Source organism: Myotis myotis, unplaced genomic scaffold (assembly GCF_014108235.1).
Source record: "Myotis myotis isolate mMyoMyo1 unplaced genomic scaffold, mMyoMyo1.p scaffold_m19_p_10, whole genome shotgun sequence".
NCBI lineage: Eukaryota > Metazoa > Chordata > Mammalia > Chiroptera > Vespertilionidae > Myotis > Myotis myotis.
The window spans coordinates 27,104,704-27,123,366 of NW_023416314.1; the positions used below are offsets into that span (position 1 = coordinate 27,104,704).

At 38.8% G+C, this 18,663-nt stretch overlaps 1 protein-coding gene and 2 pseudogenes across 2 annotated transcripts in view; all 3 read left to right on the forward strand.

The window, feature by feature from the left end:
- GRM5 (glutamate metabotropic receptor 5) overlaps window positions 1–18,663 on the forward strand; it is a 452,554-nt gene that overhangs the window by 427,369 nt on the left and 6,522 nt on the right. Inside the window, exon 9 of one of the 2 annotated variants that reach the window (XM_036324724.1) lies at window positions 4,590–4,685. The exons of the other annotated variant lie outside the window; for it this stretch is intronic. Coding sequence (XP_036180617.1) covers window positions 4,590–4,685 — 96 coding nt within the window. The remainder of the gene's footprint in view (window positions 1–4,589; window positions 4,686–18,663) is intronic. 2 annotated transcript variants of the gene reach the window in all.
- LOC118664540 lies at window positions 1,733–2,183 on the forward strand (annotated as a pseudogene).
- Window positions 15,161–15,283, forward strand: LOC118665616 (annotated as a pseudogene).

The following is an 18,663-nucleotide window of genomic DNA, read 5'->3' on the forward strand; positions in this document are numbered from 1 at the left end:
AAAAATGAACTAGGATCTCCTGGATAAAGGAGGTATGAAAGGAACAACAACAAAAAAATCCTCAAGGAAGGTAGCTAAAGCTAATTTCAGAACAAATCATTCTTAAATTTATTAAAACTTTTATGACAATTCTACATGCCAAGGTTATGGTGCAGAAATCAAAGTGTCAACACTATATGGAGCACAAATCTAGACATTTGGAGGCTGTAAAAAAAAAAATAGCAGATTCAAAAACCCTGAATTCAGTATCTGGCTTTTGATAGGTACTCAGTAAATATTTTGAGAAAATGCTTGCATTAACAGTCTTATAAAAGTTTTTGAACAGGTAGGGTGAGCAAGTCTGACTCTATATTCTGCATACTCTTTACGAACACTGAGCATTCTCATGGTATTTGCAGCCATCTGTATGCTGATGTCTCCCCAGTGTATAATGGCCACTAACATCCAGATTCTTATAGCCATGTGTCTACTGAATATGCCCACTTGGATATCCCACCAGCACCTCAAACTCAATATTCCAAAATTAAGCTTCTTCTTTCTACCCCAAATATATTCCTTCCGTATTTTCTTAACTTAGGTAAGTATACCACTCAAGGCAGTAACTGGAGTAGCATTCCACACATCTCTCTTACACTCATCATCTAATAGATCCTACTCATTTTACCTACGACGTATTTTTGAAACTGTACCCTACTTTTCACCCATCACTACCCTAAGGCATTAATCATCTCTCACATGGACTATTGCAATAGTATGAGTCTATTTGTAGTTTTGTTCCCTCGAGTCCATACTACTTTATCTAAATGTCAATTCCGACCATATTTTTTTCTTAGCTTAAAATATCACAGTGGAATCTCTTAATCTCCAGGATAAATTCATCCATAAGCTATATGTTTTATATGCCTCTCCAGCCCATTTTACTTTGACTTATTATATGCTTGATTACCATAAAAATACTAAACACTGTTTCCCTATATACCCCATGTTGCTAAGCCTCTCCATGTGGTTGCTCTTGATATTTCTTCTGCTTGCCTACTCATCTTTTCACACTGTTCCCACTCATCTTTCAAGATTTATCTTAGGCATCATATCTCACTAACATTTTTTTTATTATTTTTTGCCATTCTACTATGGGTTAGGTAGATATTTTTGCATGCTCCTATAATAAAACTTCTCACATTGTTTGGAAATGATATGTTTTCATTTCATCCTCCTACGCTTGATTGTGAGCTTATCAATGGCACAGAGTTACCCAGGAGCCCTTATCACAGTGCCTTGCACATGGAGTATTAAGTAAATGACTTCAATGATATAAACTAAATATATATAGTACATCTATGGGAACCTAAATGAAGAAACAAAATTTAAAGTCTTATACTAGATTCTCCACTGGCTGTCTTGTTAACTGTACCATTCATTTGCAAATGGGGCCAAGGAGATAAAAAGTAAATAACAAGCCTTCATAGTTTTGTTTCTAAAGTTACTGGCATTGTTACTTAGAGAGAAGTTTTATGGAAATAAGAGGAGCTCTGGAATCAGAGAGGTCCAATTTCTAATCTTAGGTTTCCCACGCGATGTGAGATTGGGCGATTGACACTGATCCTCAATGCCTGTCTCTTTGGAATGAGGATAAAAGCACCCACTATGTAGGGTAGTGTTAAGAATTGAGGATCCTCTTTCCCTTCGGCATGCCACTGAAGATCCTGGTGCCACTGAAGATCCTTGTGTTGCTATGGGTTGCCGCCCAGCCCGGGGTTACCAATATTGCAAGAACAAGCCATACCCAAAGTCTCGCTTCTGCCGAGGTGTCCCTGATACCAAGATCCGAAACTTTGACCTGGGGCAGAAGAAGGCGAAAGTGGATGAGTTCCCACTCTTTGGCCACATGGTGTCAGATGAATAGGAGCAACTCTCCTCCGAAGCCCTGGAGGCTGCCTATATTTGTGCCAAGTACATGGTGAAAAGCTGTGGCAAAGATGGCTTTCATATATGAGTGCAACTCTACCCCTTCCACGTCATCTGCATCAACAATACCTGCCTGGAGCCTGTGCTGGTGCTGACAGGCTCCAGACAGGTATGCGGGGTGCCTTTGGAAAGCCCCAGGGCACAGAGGCCAGAGTCCACATTGGCCAAGTCATCATGTCCATCAGCACCAAGCTGCAGAATAAGAAGCATGTGATTGAGGCCCTACTCAGAGCCAAGTTCAAGTTCCCTGGCCGCCAGAAGATCCACATCTCCAAGAAGTGGGGCTTTACTAAGTTTAATGCGATTGAGTTTGAAGACACGGTGGCTGAGAAGCATCTCCCAGGTGGCTGTGGGGTCAAATACATCCCTAATCGTGGCCCCCTGGACAAATGGCTGGGCCTGCACTTCTGAGAGTCTTGGTGTTGTCCCCACCTTACACCCACCAATAAATCAACTTTGTATTCCCACCCCACCCCCCAAAAATATTGAGGACAGTGCCCTGGCTGGGTAGCTCAGTTGGTTAGAGTATTATCCCCATAGTTTAAAGACCCCTTTGAGTGACCATCAATAGTTCTATTCTATTAATATTCTTTTAATTTATGCTATAGAGAAGTATTCTGGTTGTGCAACCCAATTCATAAACAAGCACAAAATATTTTCTGTTGACATGTGGAATGCCATTCAATGATTGGTGCTTCACAAGGGATTCTCTTTTGAGGTATTTTCTTTGGTAAAATAAAGGCTACTCATGTGGTTTGGTCCAATGCTTTACCTCCTCTAACCAAGTCTTTAAGTGTTTCCCTCTCTTCTTTATGGCCTAGACCTAAAGTTATTTGTGTATATACTGTCTGCTTCCCTTCTTTCTCCCACTAGTGTGTGAGCTCTATGAGGTAGGACCCATGGATTATTAATCTCTATATGCCCAGGACAAAGCCCATTGCCTAGAATGTAATAGGTGCTTAATTCATGTCTCCTGAATAAGGTAATTTATTCCATCCATTCGACTTGATTTAATGAGCCATTTTCACTCAAAAATTAGATACTTTGAACATCTTTGAAGAGGAAAAAATTAAGAGGAAGGCCTCAATCCCAGGACTAATAATGATTTTAATTGTTTTGTTTTATTTAATACTAATTTTGAGACAGCAGGAAAAGAAGCTTTTTTTAAAAAGTGACCATACCAAGGTAAACAAGTCTTCTGATAGTAACTTTATTACTGACTATTGAATACCAAAAATGGATGAAGCAACATCATATCAGGCTCCAATTTTACAAGTAAAAAAAGGTAATAAAGATAAACTTTAAGAGTTCTGGGGCCCTGCAATCTCTACTGGCAGTTATTTTCTACTGACAAGGCTTGTGATGTTGTCAAGTCAGTTAAATAAGTCTCAGTTACCTCATTAGGCAACTGGGTACAGCAGTGCCTCTTTACCCCACAGGCTTAAATGATAAGTAAAACAGAGATTATTCTGTGAAGCATGTTGGCTTTGAAAACTGTCATTTAAATATAAAGGCTCATTTTGATGAACCATGGAGCACACTGATGTTGAAAATCACATAGCTTATTTTAGATGAAACATCTGGTACCTTCCAGGTCTGGGGAATTGCCAATTCTGATGCAAAAGCTGTCTGAGCCACCCTGCACAATTAAGTAACTCAATACTGACTCTCAAACTTCAGCCTAATGGTCATAGAAACCTCTCACATCAAAGGAATTTCTTTTCTTTTTTGGCATCACCAGTCTCTAATATACGGGGGGGGGGGGGGGGGGGGGGGGTTAAAAACTAGGTTTACAGTTGTGAGTACATGAAACAGAGTTTATTCTCATAGTATTATTTTATTCATAATTGTATTATTTATTTGTATTATTTGTCTTCTCCTTATTAATATTATTTTGTATCCTTACTTATGGCTTATCTTTTAGGTAATGATGGCTGGTAATTTAAGCTACTTTTGCCCATTCCTGTACATAATGTTCAGACATAGTACCACTTAATGAAGGGTTTTTTTTAATGACAAGAATACATTTTTTAGAAGACTGATAATTGAAGGCAACATATTATAATCGCTAAAAATGTGGGTTCAAAACTTAGACCGCTTGTGTTCAAAATCCTTGATCAATTTATTTAATCCTTACAATTTTAGGTTTCTTCTTCAGAAAAAAATGGATATACTAGTAATAACAACAGGGCCTTTGCCACAGGGTTGTTGCCAGAATTCAACTTAAGTAATGTTACTTAAATTTAAGTAACATTCTACCTGTCTAGCCCATGGTAAACACCAAATAAACACTAACGTACTTATCTTCATCTTTTTCTTGATGCTAGGGATTGTATTGCTTTTACCGTTGACTATTAAATCTGATAAACTCACGGATTAATAAATAATGTATAAGGGTAGATCACATGTGCTTTAACTAAGAAATAGCAGAATGGTCTCCAGTCTTATGCATATACCATCACAATCATCTATTAAGTATCACGGGGCAGCCATTGAAGTGAAAAGCCGGAGGCCCTGTTTTGGCATGGGGCGATCCTCTGCAGTCACAGCTCTTCCTCAGCCTGGCCAGTTAAGCATACAATCACATCTCTCTGTTTGCTCCTGTCCTTGTTCATGCATACCAGGTACAAAGACAGGAGACTGGCCCAGCACAAGTCGGAAATAGAGTGTTTCACCCCCAAAGGGAGTATGGGGAATGGTGGGAGAGCAACAATGAGCAGGTAAGCAAACTGTGAGTGGCCTGAGGTGGTGTGAGCTACATGTGTGCAAGCTAGAGGAACAGGTGGCTCCCTGGTCTGGGTCCTCACTCAACTGTGCACCGCATACAGTGTGTCCAACCTGGGCCATCGCTGGTTTTCTGTGTGTGTTTGATTTGCAAAACCCATACCATCTTCATGTGAAGTGATGGGAGCCTCCTGTCCCAGGTGCTGCTGTTTCCCAGGGCTGTGCGCTTTGCATGTCTGAAGCCTTACCTCACAGTTCTCCCACGGATCTTAATATATTGGTTAATTGCTTCTGGAGTTTGCAAAGTGGAAGAGCTTGGAGGAAATTCACATTTCGGGATTATCCAATTACTTAGGAAAACAAATGCAAAAGCCTAACACTGGTTTTGAGAGAAGAACTACAATTGAGGGAAGATGCCAGCTCCTAATCCCAGACAAGCCTGGGAATTAATCTGACTTCTATTGAACATAACAACATCAACTCACAGAGAAGGGCAAATGCCATGCCAAACTAGTGAACTATGGAGGCAAGAGGCTTTTCGTGAACTGAAATCAGGAAAGCTAGTCCTCCTCTAGCTACCGTAGCTTTGCATCTCCTTTACTTCTCTGTGTTTGGTGGCAAACACTCCCTGTTGCTGCGCTATGCATGTTCCTTCATACCAGGCACTCCCCACTGAGCTGTGCCCAGTAAACTGGGGTATTTGTAATTAGAAGCATCGACTAAGCTGTGTTGCATGAAATAAACGTGCTTTATTGCATGCGACTGGGTTTCAGGAAAAGGGTTCTGGAGATAAAGACCGTCAAGACTGGCATTAACCAGTTCCAAAATGCTGGAGGAGCCTAGAAGTTGGGAAATCACTCACCATGAACGTACTCTCCACCTCTAATTTGTTGTGGCACTTCCCAATCCACCTGTGAGGTGTGTAAGGGAAGCTCTTGGAAATCACCCTGGATTAAAGGAAAGGGAAGTGCAGAAAGCAGAGTATATACCTATGTGTGTGCATTTGCTGAGAGCAGAGCTTGAGAGCCAACTGTATAGCAAGAACTTATCCTGTTGACCTTTTACCCCAAATATTGCATTTGCTTTCTAGTAGGGGCTCCTTCAGGTTTTCAAAATAATTTCTAATTTTCTCCAAGGACCACTGCATCGCACAACTTCTGGGGGACCATTCACATTGCAGCGCGTGAAAATGGCACCTGGAAATGTGCAGCATACAGCCTGAGCAATCATTTGTGCAGCTCTGGCTAAGAGCTTGGCCACCTTTGTCTTGGCTCCTAGAGGCAAGGCAATGAGAGTGTGTGTACATATGTGTGCACATTGGTTTATCTGATGGCCTTATGCCTACGATTCCTTTCTACAACTATTTTTTTAATCTCAGTATATCCGGAAGATAAGCCTCAATAGATTATTTTGTGGGAGTGACTCAAGAGACTACTACTGGGGCTGCTGGTTTCCTTCCATCAATATATGATAAAGTGTCCTAATTCTTGTCTTTGAAAATCAAACAGCACCCAAGTTCACTGGCCAAAAGACTCTATCAAATGAGCACAGGGCTCTGTCCAGAGTGTAGGACTGGAGTTTCTAAACCTAGCAAACTTGGCTGCCTATCAAACATACTAACGCAAAATCTTGGACAATATGACCTAGAAATCTGTAGTGTTACATGTTTCCTAGGTCATTCTGTCTTAGCCAGTTTCTACTGACATTTAGGAATACTCCATTCATCTAAAGAGGACATAGAGCTATTCACGCCAAACATTAAGTCTCAATTCTGTCCTGCAGTGTTCTTAGGAGTATTTGGTCAATGTTTAGAACTCTCAGATCTGATCAGTTCAGCAATTAGATTTGCTCAAGGCTGCCTTCGTTGAGAATGGACAAGAGACGGTGGAACACATAGGGTAAGAGGGCCCCAGAGCACACAGACCAAACTTCCTTGGGTGAGATCTAGATCTACAGAGGTAGGCACTCAATGTGTCGACCCTGGGAATGGTAGACACCACATAGCTTTTGTTTCCTCACTTGTTTTGATATAGCCAAAGTAATGGCAAGGCTTACTACACTGGTATGTATGTCCTGGTGGTGCAGGGGCACACAGAGCATGCTGTTGGAAAGACAGTTCTGTTGGAGTAACCCTCTCTGCCCTTCAGATAAGCATAGTTAATTGGGAACAAATGTTTTTCTCTTCTTACCTTTTCTTCCTTTCCACTTGTTTAGCATTAAATAAAAACTGACACAGAGAGAGAAAGAATGTGTGGGAGAGGAAGGAAGCCCCTCAGTGCTCTAAGAGAACTTTCCATTAGGGAGGACAGAAGGCCTGGAGACAGACAAAGGAGAGGCCAAAATTTCTAAGACCTTTAAATATTTTTCCCCCACTTTATATTTGTTCATATAAACACACACACACACACACACACACACACACACACACACACACACACAATGACATTTTTCCAGCAGAAGTAAGTTTAAAATTGAATATTAAGAGAAGATATATCATAGAGGAGGCAACTCAATGTAAACCATTTCTAATAAGCGGTTAGAGTTGTCAACCCCAATTTATTTACTGTGGCATTAAATAGAGCTGGAAATAAGATAACTGTATGAGACTTTTATAGAGACTTTTAGCATCAGCCTATATGGCCTTCTTTCTCATTCACTCCCCCCAGTTGCTTCCCAGAGTCATGGTCATTATCATATTTACTCTGAAAATGACTGGGCTGGTTCTGCAACCACTACTGAACAACCAGTCCCATGGAGGGGCTAAGGAAGTTCAAACAACCACAGAAAGAGCCAAATTTTTTAAACTTAAACTATATAGGTAGGTACATTGTTATTAACTTAATTAGGGCACTTCTCAGCTGGCCTTTGCTAAAAACGTCCTCAATCTGATTGAGGTAAGTTCGCTGAGGTCAGGGCTTGTTTGACTTAAAAAAAAAATGTTCACTGTATTAAAAGTTGCCCAGAGCCCTTATGAACTGATGAAATAAGAAAAGCTACTTACCTAGTCATCTATTTGTAGTCTTTTTTTCTCTGAACCAGATTTAAAAAAAAATATATTTAGAACATAGAATTATGGGAAGCAGACTGACATCTGTTAAGGACAGAGGATTCTCCTCTCCCTTCTCCTCTTCTCCCTTCCCCTCCTCTCCCTTCTCTTCTTCTCCTCTCCCTTCTCCTCCTCTCCCTTCTCCATGCTCTATGACCAGAATCAAACCTGGGACCCTTCAGTCCGCAGGCCAACGCTCTATCCACTGAACCAACATTCTATCCACTGAGCCAAACCAGTCAGGGCTCTTCTCCTCTCTACTTTTTCCTTAGAAGAAGGAAAGGAGAAAGGCAGAGAGCTTTGAATCCGTACCAAAAGGAGGGAAAAAGAACTCTACATGGACACAGAGCAGTCCAAGTAAGACCCCAGAGGCTTGAAATAGTGTACAAGTTGGGGAATTATGATGTGTTCCAACCATAAAGTGAAAGAAAGGATGGAAGGAGATGAGGTTGGAGAAAGGGGTCCCTCACATGGAAGTCATTACCAAGCCTCTCTTTCCCACACTCCCTCCTCACTCTCTTTCTCCCTTTCACCAGGTTCATCTATTTGCTTTAAAATAACCCCTCAATTGAAAATTGAAAACAATTCAGGAAGGAAGACTTGCAACAATTCAGGAAGGAAGACTTGCAACATAAATGGCATCTGTGAATGCTCTGGAAATTAATCCATTATATACATCATTCTTTTTGAGGTGGTTTTATCTTCCTTCTAAAGAGCCCTGACTAGTTTGGCTCAGTGGATAGAGTGTCAACCTGTGGACTGAAGGGTCCCAGGTTCGATTCTGGTCAAGGGCATGTACTCTAGGAGAGTCTTTCTAATGACCTTTATCTGTCTGTGCGAGGTACCCTCCCCTGGGCCCCAGTGCTGTCCTGTGCTTCTCTCTGTCATGGTTCTAGGCATATTGGATGGAAATAGTCACTCTGATCCTCTTTTCTAATTAGAGTGGTTCTCAACCTGCCTAATGCCGCGACCCTTTAATACAGCTCCTCATGTTGTGGTGACCCCCAACCATAAAATTATTTTTGTTGCTACTTCATAACTAATTTTGCTACTGTTATGAATCGTAATGTAAATATCTGATATGCAGGATGTATTTTCATTGTTCGTGACCCACAGGTTGAGAACCGCTGGTCAGTAGAGGATCCAGAAATTGACCCAAGCCATTATACTCAATTAATATTTGACAAACAAGAGCATACAATGGAGTAAAAACAGTCTCTTTAATAAATGGTGCTGGGAAGTTTGGTCAGATACATGCAAAAAAATGAAACTAGATCACCAACTTACACCATACACAAAAACAAACTCAAAATGGCTAAAGGACTTGAATGTAAGATGGGAAACCATAAAAACCCTATAAGACTCCATAGACAGCAAAATTGCAGATATATGTCATAGCAATATCTTTACAGACACAGATCCTAGGGCAAGAGAGACTAAGGAGAAAATAAATAAATGGGAGTACATCAAAATAAAAAGCTTCTGCACAGCAAAAGAAACCATCAACAAAACAACAAGAAAGCCCACTGCATGAGAGAACATATTTGCCAATTTTATCTTCAATAAGGGTTTAATCTCCAACATTTACAGGAACTCATACAACTTAACAAAAGGAAGATAAACAACCCAATCAAAAAATGGGCAAAAGCCCTAAATAGACACTTTTCAAAAGAGGACATTCAGAAAACCAAGAGACACATGAAAACATGCTCAAAGTCACTAATCATCCGAGAGATGCAAATCCAAACAACAATGAGTTACCACCTCACACCTGTCAGAATGGCTATCATCAACAAATCAACAAATGACAAGTGCTGGAGAGGATTCGGAGAAAAAGGACCCCCAGTCTAAGTGTATTTCAGAGCAGAGTCCTCCTGAATGCAGGAGAAGTGAACGAGAGTCCTAAACAGGGGGTTGCTGTATGAACCGAAAATTCTCTAAACCCTGTCACTGTGTGCGTTCATACCGTGATGGTCCACCATCAGGAATGGCTAAAGCCTCAATGAATGTTCTTATCTCCTGTCTCAGCAGGGGTATTTGATGGAGTCTGTATGTGACGTGCTCATGTTGGACCCCAGTAGGAGAGTCACAGACATTCTGAGCCTCCCAGTCTCTCTTTGAGAAAGAGCTCCCTTAGTCAAATGAAGGTGATAGATCTACAATCCCCCACCAGTGATGGAAGAGAGGAGGGCGGTACCAAGTTATTTTTATTATTGCTGTGTCATAATATCAGTTATGTAAACTACTAACCCCCAATCAGTTGAGTAACTGATTTTCACCTAGTAGATGCAGCATCTAATTTTAGTGGGTATAAATGTTTAATAAATCCTTAGAGAACCTGGTAAGAGTGATGTCATGGTAGTTATTATTGAATTAGTTGAAACTCAGATTTGAAAAGTAACCCCAAAATGTAATGTCTATGTTAGGACTGTTTTGCCTTTCTTTCATTCCATTATTACTTTCTTCATTTAATGTTCATTTATGAAGTGCATACTATGAGTCAAGCACTTTCAAGACTATGAAGATAAAAGAGTGACCAAGACATGACTAATGCCCTTGAAAATCTGTAGTCTATTTTGGAACTGAGTCAGAAAAATAGATCATCTCAATATAATATAGAAGCTTTCTCCCACAGGATAATGTGTCGGAATAACTCCTCATTTGATATCATTTCTATAACTTCTGCCAGTGCAAATAGAATTAAGAGACATAGAAACTAAGTAATAAACCTGAACTGAGTGCTTAGATTAGGGCTATGCACACAGTTATATAAAATTCAGGATCAACGAAAAAGAAAGATTCTGCCTTTCTAGAACAATAGAGCCCGAATTAGTTGCTTAGCAATAGATTAGGACCCCTGCAGTAGACTTCTCTTTATTCCCTCCCAAAGTCAATTTCAAATTAATGTTCTAACTTATATTTAGAGATGTTCTAAAATAAATAATAATTACAATAATTACTATAACTTAGATACTGTGATAGTCCCTTCATATATTATATGCATTCTCCCAAGAACATTATAAGCAAGGTATTTTTTTACTTCCATGGTACAGAAAAGGAAAATGAAGATCAGGAATATTAAATAACACAGTAGAGTGGTTTAGTGAAAATTCTTACATCAAAGAGAGATGCTTTAACTAAGACCAAAAGAAGTCTTTTGTCTAAACATATCATTTTTTTCAGCAACCATTATAAAAATCCTGTGATTCTTTTATTCTACAGTCCTTCGGGATTTATCTCTGCGTTATTCAGGTCAGTTGGTAGAGAGTTTTCAAATTTATTATCTGGTTATTTTATGGACACAAACTTGGGTGTTGTTGTGTTCCTGGACGCTCCACAAGGGTATGTCTTATTGCCCCTTAGTTTGTGTGTGCATCTGGGCACTTAGCACAGAGACAGTATTGCATGGCGGCAATGACTCTGGGTTTAAGGTCAGATTTGAGGCTCTGCCTTTATTTGACTTGGGCAACTTAGTTAACTTCCATAGCCTCAATGTTTACATCTATAGTACATGTTAATAATACCTGTTTATACCAAGCATTCAAGGTGATGGGATTTAGTTCATTTCCCAAACATTCCCAGCCCAACTACTCCACACCAGGCACCATACTAAGCACAGGAGAGGCTGTAGTCACTACCCTTGGAGTGTTCTAGGTTCAGTGCAAAAAACAGATTGTTAAAGAAGTAATTAAAATTACCACCTTATAAGTGCTCTGTCAGACAGCTGTTGTGAGGTCAAATATAATAAGTGAAACTCCTTTTGGAGTGTAAAGTTCTATTCAAATGGGAGCTATTACCTTCCCCAAACTCCCTCTCCTTTGTCATCAATCCCAACCCTATGTTTTATTCAAGGTTAAATCAAGTTGGATTCCTTCAGAAAGTCGTCCTGCCTATACCATCCCACAGGCACAAAACAGCTGTGTCTTTTGTTTTCTCTTTACTCAATTTTAATCTGGGTTTTATATGATTGCTCAGCGGGGAGAAGGGGAGGTTGAGGGAGGTGGGATCATTTTCTGTTTTGGGGAAAAGGAAAAAAAACCTCTAATCTTAGGTGAAGAACCTTAAAAAGCCTAGAACTTAAATCTCAGTATGAGGAGTAGTTTAGTTTTGAGAGTTGAGTCCAGGTTACTGAATTATGGATCATAAGAAATAGCTTAATTTGAGAAAGAAACCTCTGTAACGATCCAACAAATACCTCTTTCTGAGGACTTAGGGGACGTAGCAGCTATACTTTACCATTAGTTACTCTGAATGGACATGTAACATTTTGAAAAGGCCTCCTGTTGCTGTTAAACCAAAGTTTAACAGCCAGTAAGAGATATGCTCTGGAGGAATTATCATGGAAGTTTGCAGCCACTGCTCCCTCCCATCTACTCAGAAGAGAGGGAAAGTCCACCTCACAGGGTTGCTGCAAGGGTTTCATGAGATTAAACACATGGAATTACCTTCTATTTATTTATTTATTTATTTAGCCACATGTACAATACATATGCTAACTGGGTTTTGCTTATCCATGTTATTTCAAGATTCCCCAGGCTTTACACCTCATTAAGTCCACTTTATTTGCAAATCCTTCCTTTAAAATTCTTCCCCAGTGAACAACCTTTTCTCTGAATTCTTTGAATACTAACAAGAAAATTCTAACGAACAAGAACAAATATATTTTCTTTTCACAATAGTTCTTGGTATCAGTATATTTCTTTCCATCCTCTTTTTTTGTCATACCTTTTAGTATCTTAAAACTGTAACCCTGCACTATGAAAACAAGCTCTTAAATCTACTCTGGACACCACTATTTGACTTGTATTGATCTACTGAGTTCCTCATTGCCTTAAAGACTTATTAACATAACCGACATTAATTAGGCCATAAGATTTTCCTGAAGTAGAAGCAGAACTGGGGCCAGATGATGAGTAAGGTCAATGGATGAAGCTGGGGTGAGGGTTTAAAGGTTATGGCATGGTTCCTACATTCGGTTTGTTTTGTTAAGCTCAAGAAAGAAAATCAAATATGTAAAATATTAAATAACAATGTAGAATTCTTACAGTTGAAGAATAACAGAAAAGAAGCCATAAGTATTTCTTTATATTGTATTCATTCATTTATTGATGAAGCATGTAGATTACATATGTATCTAATACTTGAACCATCTCTCTGACATAACATATTAGACCACCTATGAATTCCAGATACTAACAAGCCCAAGTTGAAAAAGGTGAAGAGATTAAAAACAAACAAACAAACAAACAAAACATCAGACAACAGTATGATGATTACCAGGGGGATAAGGGAGTGGAGCAGGGTAATGGAGGTATAAATGGTGATGGAAGGAGACTTGACTTGGTGAACACACAAAACAATATACAGATGATGTGCTATAGAATTGTACACCTAACCAATTTTATTAACCAATGTCACCCCAGCAAATCAATTAAAAATCAAAGAAATTGGCATATAAGTGCAGAAACCTAATAGCTAACTAGCGACAAGGCCTCTAATAAACCTAATAATTTGTCATCTGAAATGACCTGCTTGGGTTGCCAGAGCCTGGGCCAGGACCCCTTCTTTCTTTAATGTATGTTGGCTACCAGCTGCCAAAAAAGAGGAAGAAGGAGAAAGAGGGAGGAGGAGAAAGAAAAGGAAGGAGCAGGAGGAGGAGGAGAAGCCCAAGGTTAATTACTAAGTTATTCAAAAAACAAAAGAATGAACAAGGAAGAAGATCCATGTAGGTCAGGGATGGCCAGGAAGAATATTATAGTGGACAAAAAATGGAAACTATCCTCTGATGCCTTAACTCCTTGCTCCATCCCCACACACTCAAACCGGACTACTGCTTATCTTTGGAAAACTCCTCGCAGATTCCTGATTTCTGTCATTGACATTCTTCCTGGAAGCCAATGCCCAGCACTCTCCTTTTGTACTTTGCCGTAATCTTCTAATTATTCGAGGCCTAGACGCCATCTGTCTCCTGTGGGCAGGCAGCATCCCCTGGCCACACTCCTGCTGCTGGACATGGTTTCTTCCTCTTGTGAAGTTTTGAATCCCTTGTGAGCGTCAACCTAGAGAAACTCAGTGAACTCACTGAGTGTTCCCATGTTCTACAATCCCTCACCTTCACTTTCCTCACCCTGAGCACCTATCACCCACTCATCTACTTCTTCATTTCAAGGTGCTGATGGGTGGTAGGGAGGGGTAGAAGCAGCCCCCTTCTATCAAAATACTGTGAGTAACTCATATTGTTAGCCTTCTCTATGTATCTTCTCTCTTGAATTCAATTTTACCCTCTTTGAGTGTGGTTTCTTATATCAATACTTCTCAGTCATTATAAAAAAATCATTGCTGAATAAAATCATTTGTGAAGTTATCACATAGCATCTGTTACCAATATTAGTTGAAACACCAAAATTTTCAAAATAGTGCACATTTAAGGTTATGCTTGCAATTGTTCCATTTTCATTTCCTGGGTTTCCAAATAAGTCAGCGAGAAAATGAGAGAGAACTATCAGAGTAGGAATTATGTGTGCTGCGCACAGGACAGTTGTCTTTTATTGGACGACGGCGTGAAAAAAAGGCTAAAAACTGCCATATAATATTAATGTATATGTTTGTGAGCTTCAAGTGCCTTCATCATCAAGGCATCCATTCATTATATGTGACAAATGTAGGTGCTCGATCAGCCTGTGCTTTTTGAGTTAACATCCAAAGAGCGAAGTATAGGGTGCTTTCTTGAGAGTGCAAAGTATATGGTTAAGAAGTACAGTGATATAGGTTAATAGAAAACATAAATCAAATGACTAATTTAGCTACTTAAAAACACATATTATCACCAGGTAGTATCTGAGACTTCTCTTCCATGGAATAAGGAGAGATCACTTCAAAAAGCAAATATAGACAGTGGTCTGTCATGGAAAATGGAATTGGAAATTATGTTACGGTATAGTCCCACCTTGTCATTTTCTAACTCTGTAACCTTGGGTAAATCACCTAATCTCAATGAGCTTCAGTTTTCTCATTTTTGAACGGGGGATAAAGAATTTGATCCTCTCTACCTTTGACAATCAGAATGATTCTAAAAGTGCTTTGTAAAGCACTATGCAAATATAAGGTAGCATTGATGTGTGTGTGTGTGTGTGTGTGTGTGTGTCTATAAGTAATTTAGTCCTTGACTTCATTTCCATTTATTCAAGTGTTTTTCTCTATACATACATCTCTAATGCATACATTGTCATGCCCATTTAAGTTATTTTTGTCAGGGAGGTAGCTATTTACATCCATTTATGCTGTACCTGGGGAAATGTATATAGATGATTCTGTCATATTCTTATATATTATGGTGTATTTCTCAGTGCAATTGTCAAAACCAAGACATCAGGTTTTAGAAAAGGCTCAAAAAGAAATTTTCCACCTAATTTAAAATGTCTGAATATCGCTTCTCGGCCTTTTGGCTAAGATCAAGTGTAGTATCTGTTCTTATCAGTTTAAAATGTCTGAATAGCAACAATATCAAATTGTTTGGCATATTCTAAAAATTGTATTTCCATACTTCATAATTCAAAGCAAATTACTGAAAACAAAATATATTGATTTTAAAAGTTTAAAAAAATGAGTTTAAAATAGAACTGCAATTGCAAATGTTCCGTTTATAATATTCTTAATTCATGAAATTCTCTTATTGACCTAGTATTTTCTGATGTCATTCCAAAGACATATTTGCTAATGAGGTTACAAGCTTTTTTTTTTGATACTTTTTGTATTAGAAAGCTCAAAATCATATCGTGTCTCTCTCCTGCCTATCCCTCCGCCCAAAATCACAAACAAGAAATGTTAGTAATTAAGATAACTGTTTCATAAAGAGAATTTGGTAATTTTCAGAGGATATATTTGATTATTCTGATGCCCTGAAACTGTGAAACTTATGAAGGTACTAATAAGCCAAGTAACAAAAGAGAAAATAAGGGCTTAGGAGTTTGGGGGTTTTTCCCATTAAATAAAATACTCTGAGAATTTTAATTGTTTATATGCTATTAATAAAACCCTAAACAAGTTCTGAGGGGAAAAAAACCATACAGATCATTCAACAGCCTTTTAAAATGAGCACAAAAATTCTAAATCCCATAGACTTTTGATGGTTAAACTCTCTGTATTAACATTTGCTTCCTAACGATGGTGTGCCATAGCAGAATGCTCTAATTCCTGCAGGTTCTGGCAAATGAATAGAGAGATGGGAGAGGTCATTGAACTGACATTCAGAGATGGCTTGAAATGAATAAATTATTTGTGTCCCACATAGAAAAGAAGACAGAGAGTACACTTGTGAGAATAAAGATATAAAGTGAAATTTTGGCAGACCCAAAATATAAACAAAAATAAACAAAGTAAAAACCTATCCCTCAAATAACATTATTGAAATGCTGCTTTATTTTTTTCAGAAATAAAGAGAAAATTGTCATATATGATAAAACAATAGCTTAATTACATACAATTGTATTTGGCAAAAGGTGCCTGGAAAGAGGAAGAAGTTTTGTTAGTGTTTGTGTTGGTTGTTGTTTTGGCCAGTTTGTCCTCCTTCCCAGATGTAGCAAATGATTTGTCCTGTCTCTCCTCTGTGCCTCTTTCCTCCTCCTTCTCTAATGAAGAAGATATTCAGTGGGTAAGGTGAAGTGCTCTAGACAGGTAAGGACAAGTCCCCTTCCCTTCTTCTTACCTCAGGCCCCTAGGACAAATGTACAATCCTGATGCTTTAAAAAAATCCTCAGCCTAAGTAATAATCAACAACACTGTGCCTCAATTGAACGGAAAGGTTGATAAATATCCCCTGACAGAGGTGCTTTGCTTATTCAAGTACCCTCATGGGCATTACCCTTTGGTTCCACCCAGAAATCATGTGAGGTGAGCAGGGGAGGTTTATTTCTTCCATTTTTACCAATAAGCAAAGAGGCTTAAAGGTATTAAGTGATTTATTTGCCCAATGTCACTCAGGGCCAGATCTTGGACCCACATTCGGAGTCCACAGCTCATACTGCCTCTGTAAGCTTTCATTACTGAGAAGTTTCACTAAAACAGATATATGTGAATGACAGAAAAGGAATAAACATTTTGTGATAGTCATAGTAGATATCAAGATCTGTGTTTTCATATTTAGTTAATGAAATCTTTTATCTGTATACACTAAGCACTATTCAGTACCTTGAGTTATAAAAAAATGGATCCATAAGACAAAACGAGAATTTAAGTAATACTGAATTACTTTTAAAACTTAATTCTAACAGAAAAACAATTCAGTATGATTTTTTAAATGAAATGCATTTATCCAATTATTTTCCCCAAAATATGATTGAGCACCTACTGTATTATAGGCAATGCACTGGTACTAAGGATATAACAGACAATAAAGAACCCTCTGTTTGTGCCTTCAAATCACACCAGTCAGCAATGAGATGTACATATAGCAAAGAGTTATTAAGTACCTAAGGCAGGACTCTGAGTACCTTAGGGGTAGGTCAGGAAAGCATCCCTCAAGAAAAGTCAATTAAGGTGAAATCAAAATTTAAAAAGGAAGAGTTTAAGCAAAAAGGAAGGTAAAGACAGAGAGCACAGAGCACAATGAAAGAGCATTTCAGGAAGAAGTAAGATGTGGAATATGAATAATGTGGAATTTAGTGGAGTAGATGCTGTCATCCAAGGACAGAGCTCAGGGTGAGAAAAGAGACCACAGATCAAGCCCTATGAAACTCCATTTGTTGTTACAGTTGGTCATGTTAAAGAGAAGTAACCAGAAATATTTTATGGTTTTACCATATATTTTACTTTGCACTGAATTCTCTGTTCCTCAAAACAGAGCTCAAAATGGCACTGAGTATACTGTTTTTATTTTCTGAAATGTAGTATTCTGGAATGCAAAAACTAATCTATAGGTACCTTCTCCTTGCTAGACCCTTTTCTCTACATCCTCACAACAACCTTCATCAAATGATAGATTTTTTTTTTTTTAACCAAGGCTTAAAGAGATGATTATTATTATGTAAGCATCCAGGATGGCTGATCCAGAATTAGAGCCCAGATTTTAGGATTCTTTGTCCATTACACTTGCCAGGACAACACAAACTTCCCTGTTAGCTTAAGAACCCTATTCATCCATCAGACACTTATTAAAATCTGTGTGCCAATAAACAACATAGATAAGGTCCCTGTCTTCATGGGAACTATATTCTACTAATAAACAGATTAATGTCATAAATAGAGGTGTGTTTTTTTTCCCCTAAGAGTTTACATTTACTTTGTAGAAAAATTTTTTTTATTACCCAAGAAATGAAATGAAGTGCTCAGATTTAGACTCCCTGTCTCTGGTGTCTCCTGTGTCGATTTCCTTTGTTATTCTGATTGCCTGGTGCACTCTCTCCCGCATGACCATGGGCACTGTGAGCAAAGGGTGGCAGGAAAGATATCAGTATTTTGTGCATATCGGTTGGTTAAGATAGTTTCCTTCTCACACATTCATCCAAAGGTTTTTGATCTGCTGTCATGTTTTGGGGCCTGGCGACATGTGATCCCAAGGATTGTCACTGTTAACGCCCAAAGTTATGTTCCATCAAAACCTTTCTGTGCTGGGAGCAAGAACTTCCCTAGAATAAAGTTTGGAGAATAAATCCAGTTATGCTTCTAGTTTCTAGCCCATGCTTTGTATTAAAGTGGCCTCAGAGAACTGAAAGATGTATTGTCCCTCCCAACATGCCTGTTTTTCATCCTGCTGGTAGGAGAGAAAGGGGTTGTTGGCAACCATCCTCCAAATCAAACCCCCATAAATAATCTGGCCCACTTATTCTGTGTCATGTTCCAAGAGTTAGTGGACACCTGGGAAGAAGAAAAGTAATGCACTAAAAACATAAAAGGCGGCAGGTCAGGGTGATGCACAATGTAAAAACAAACCA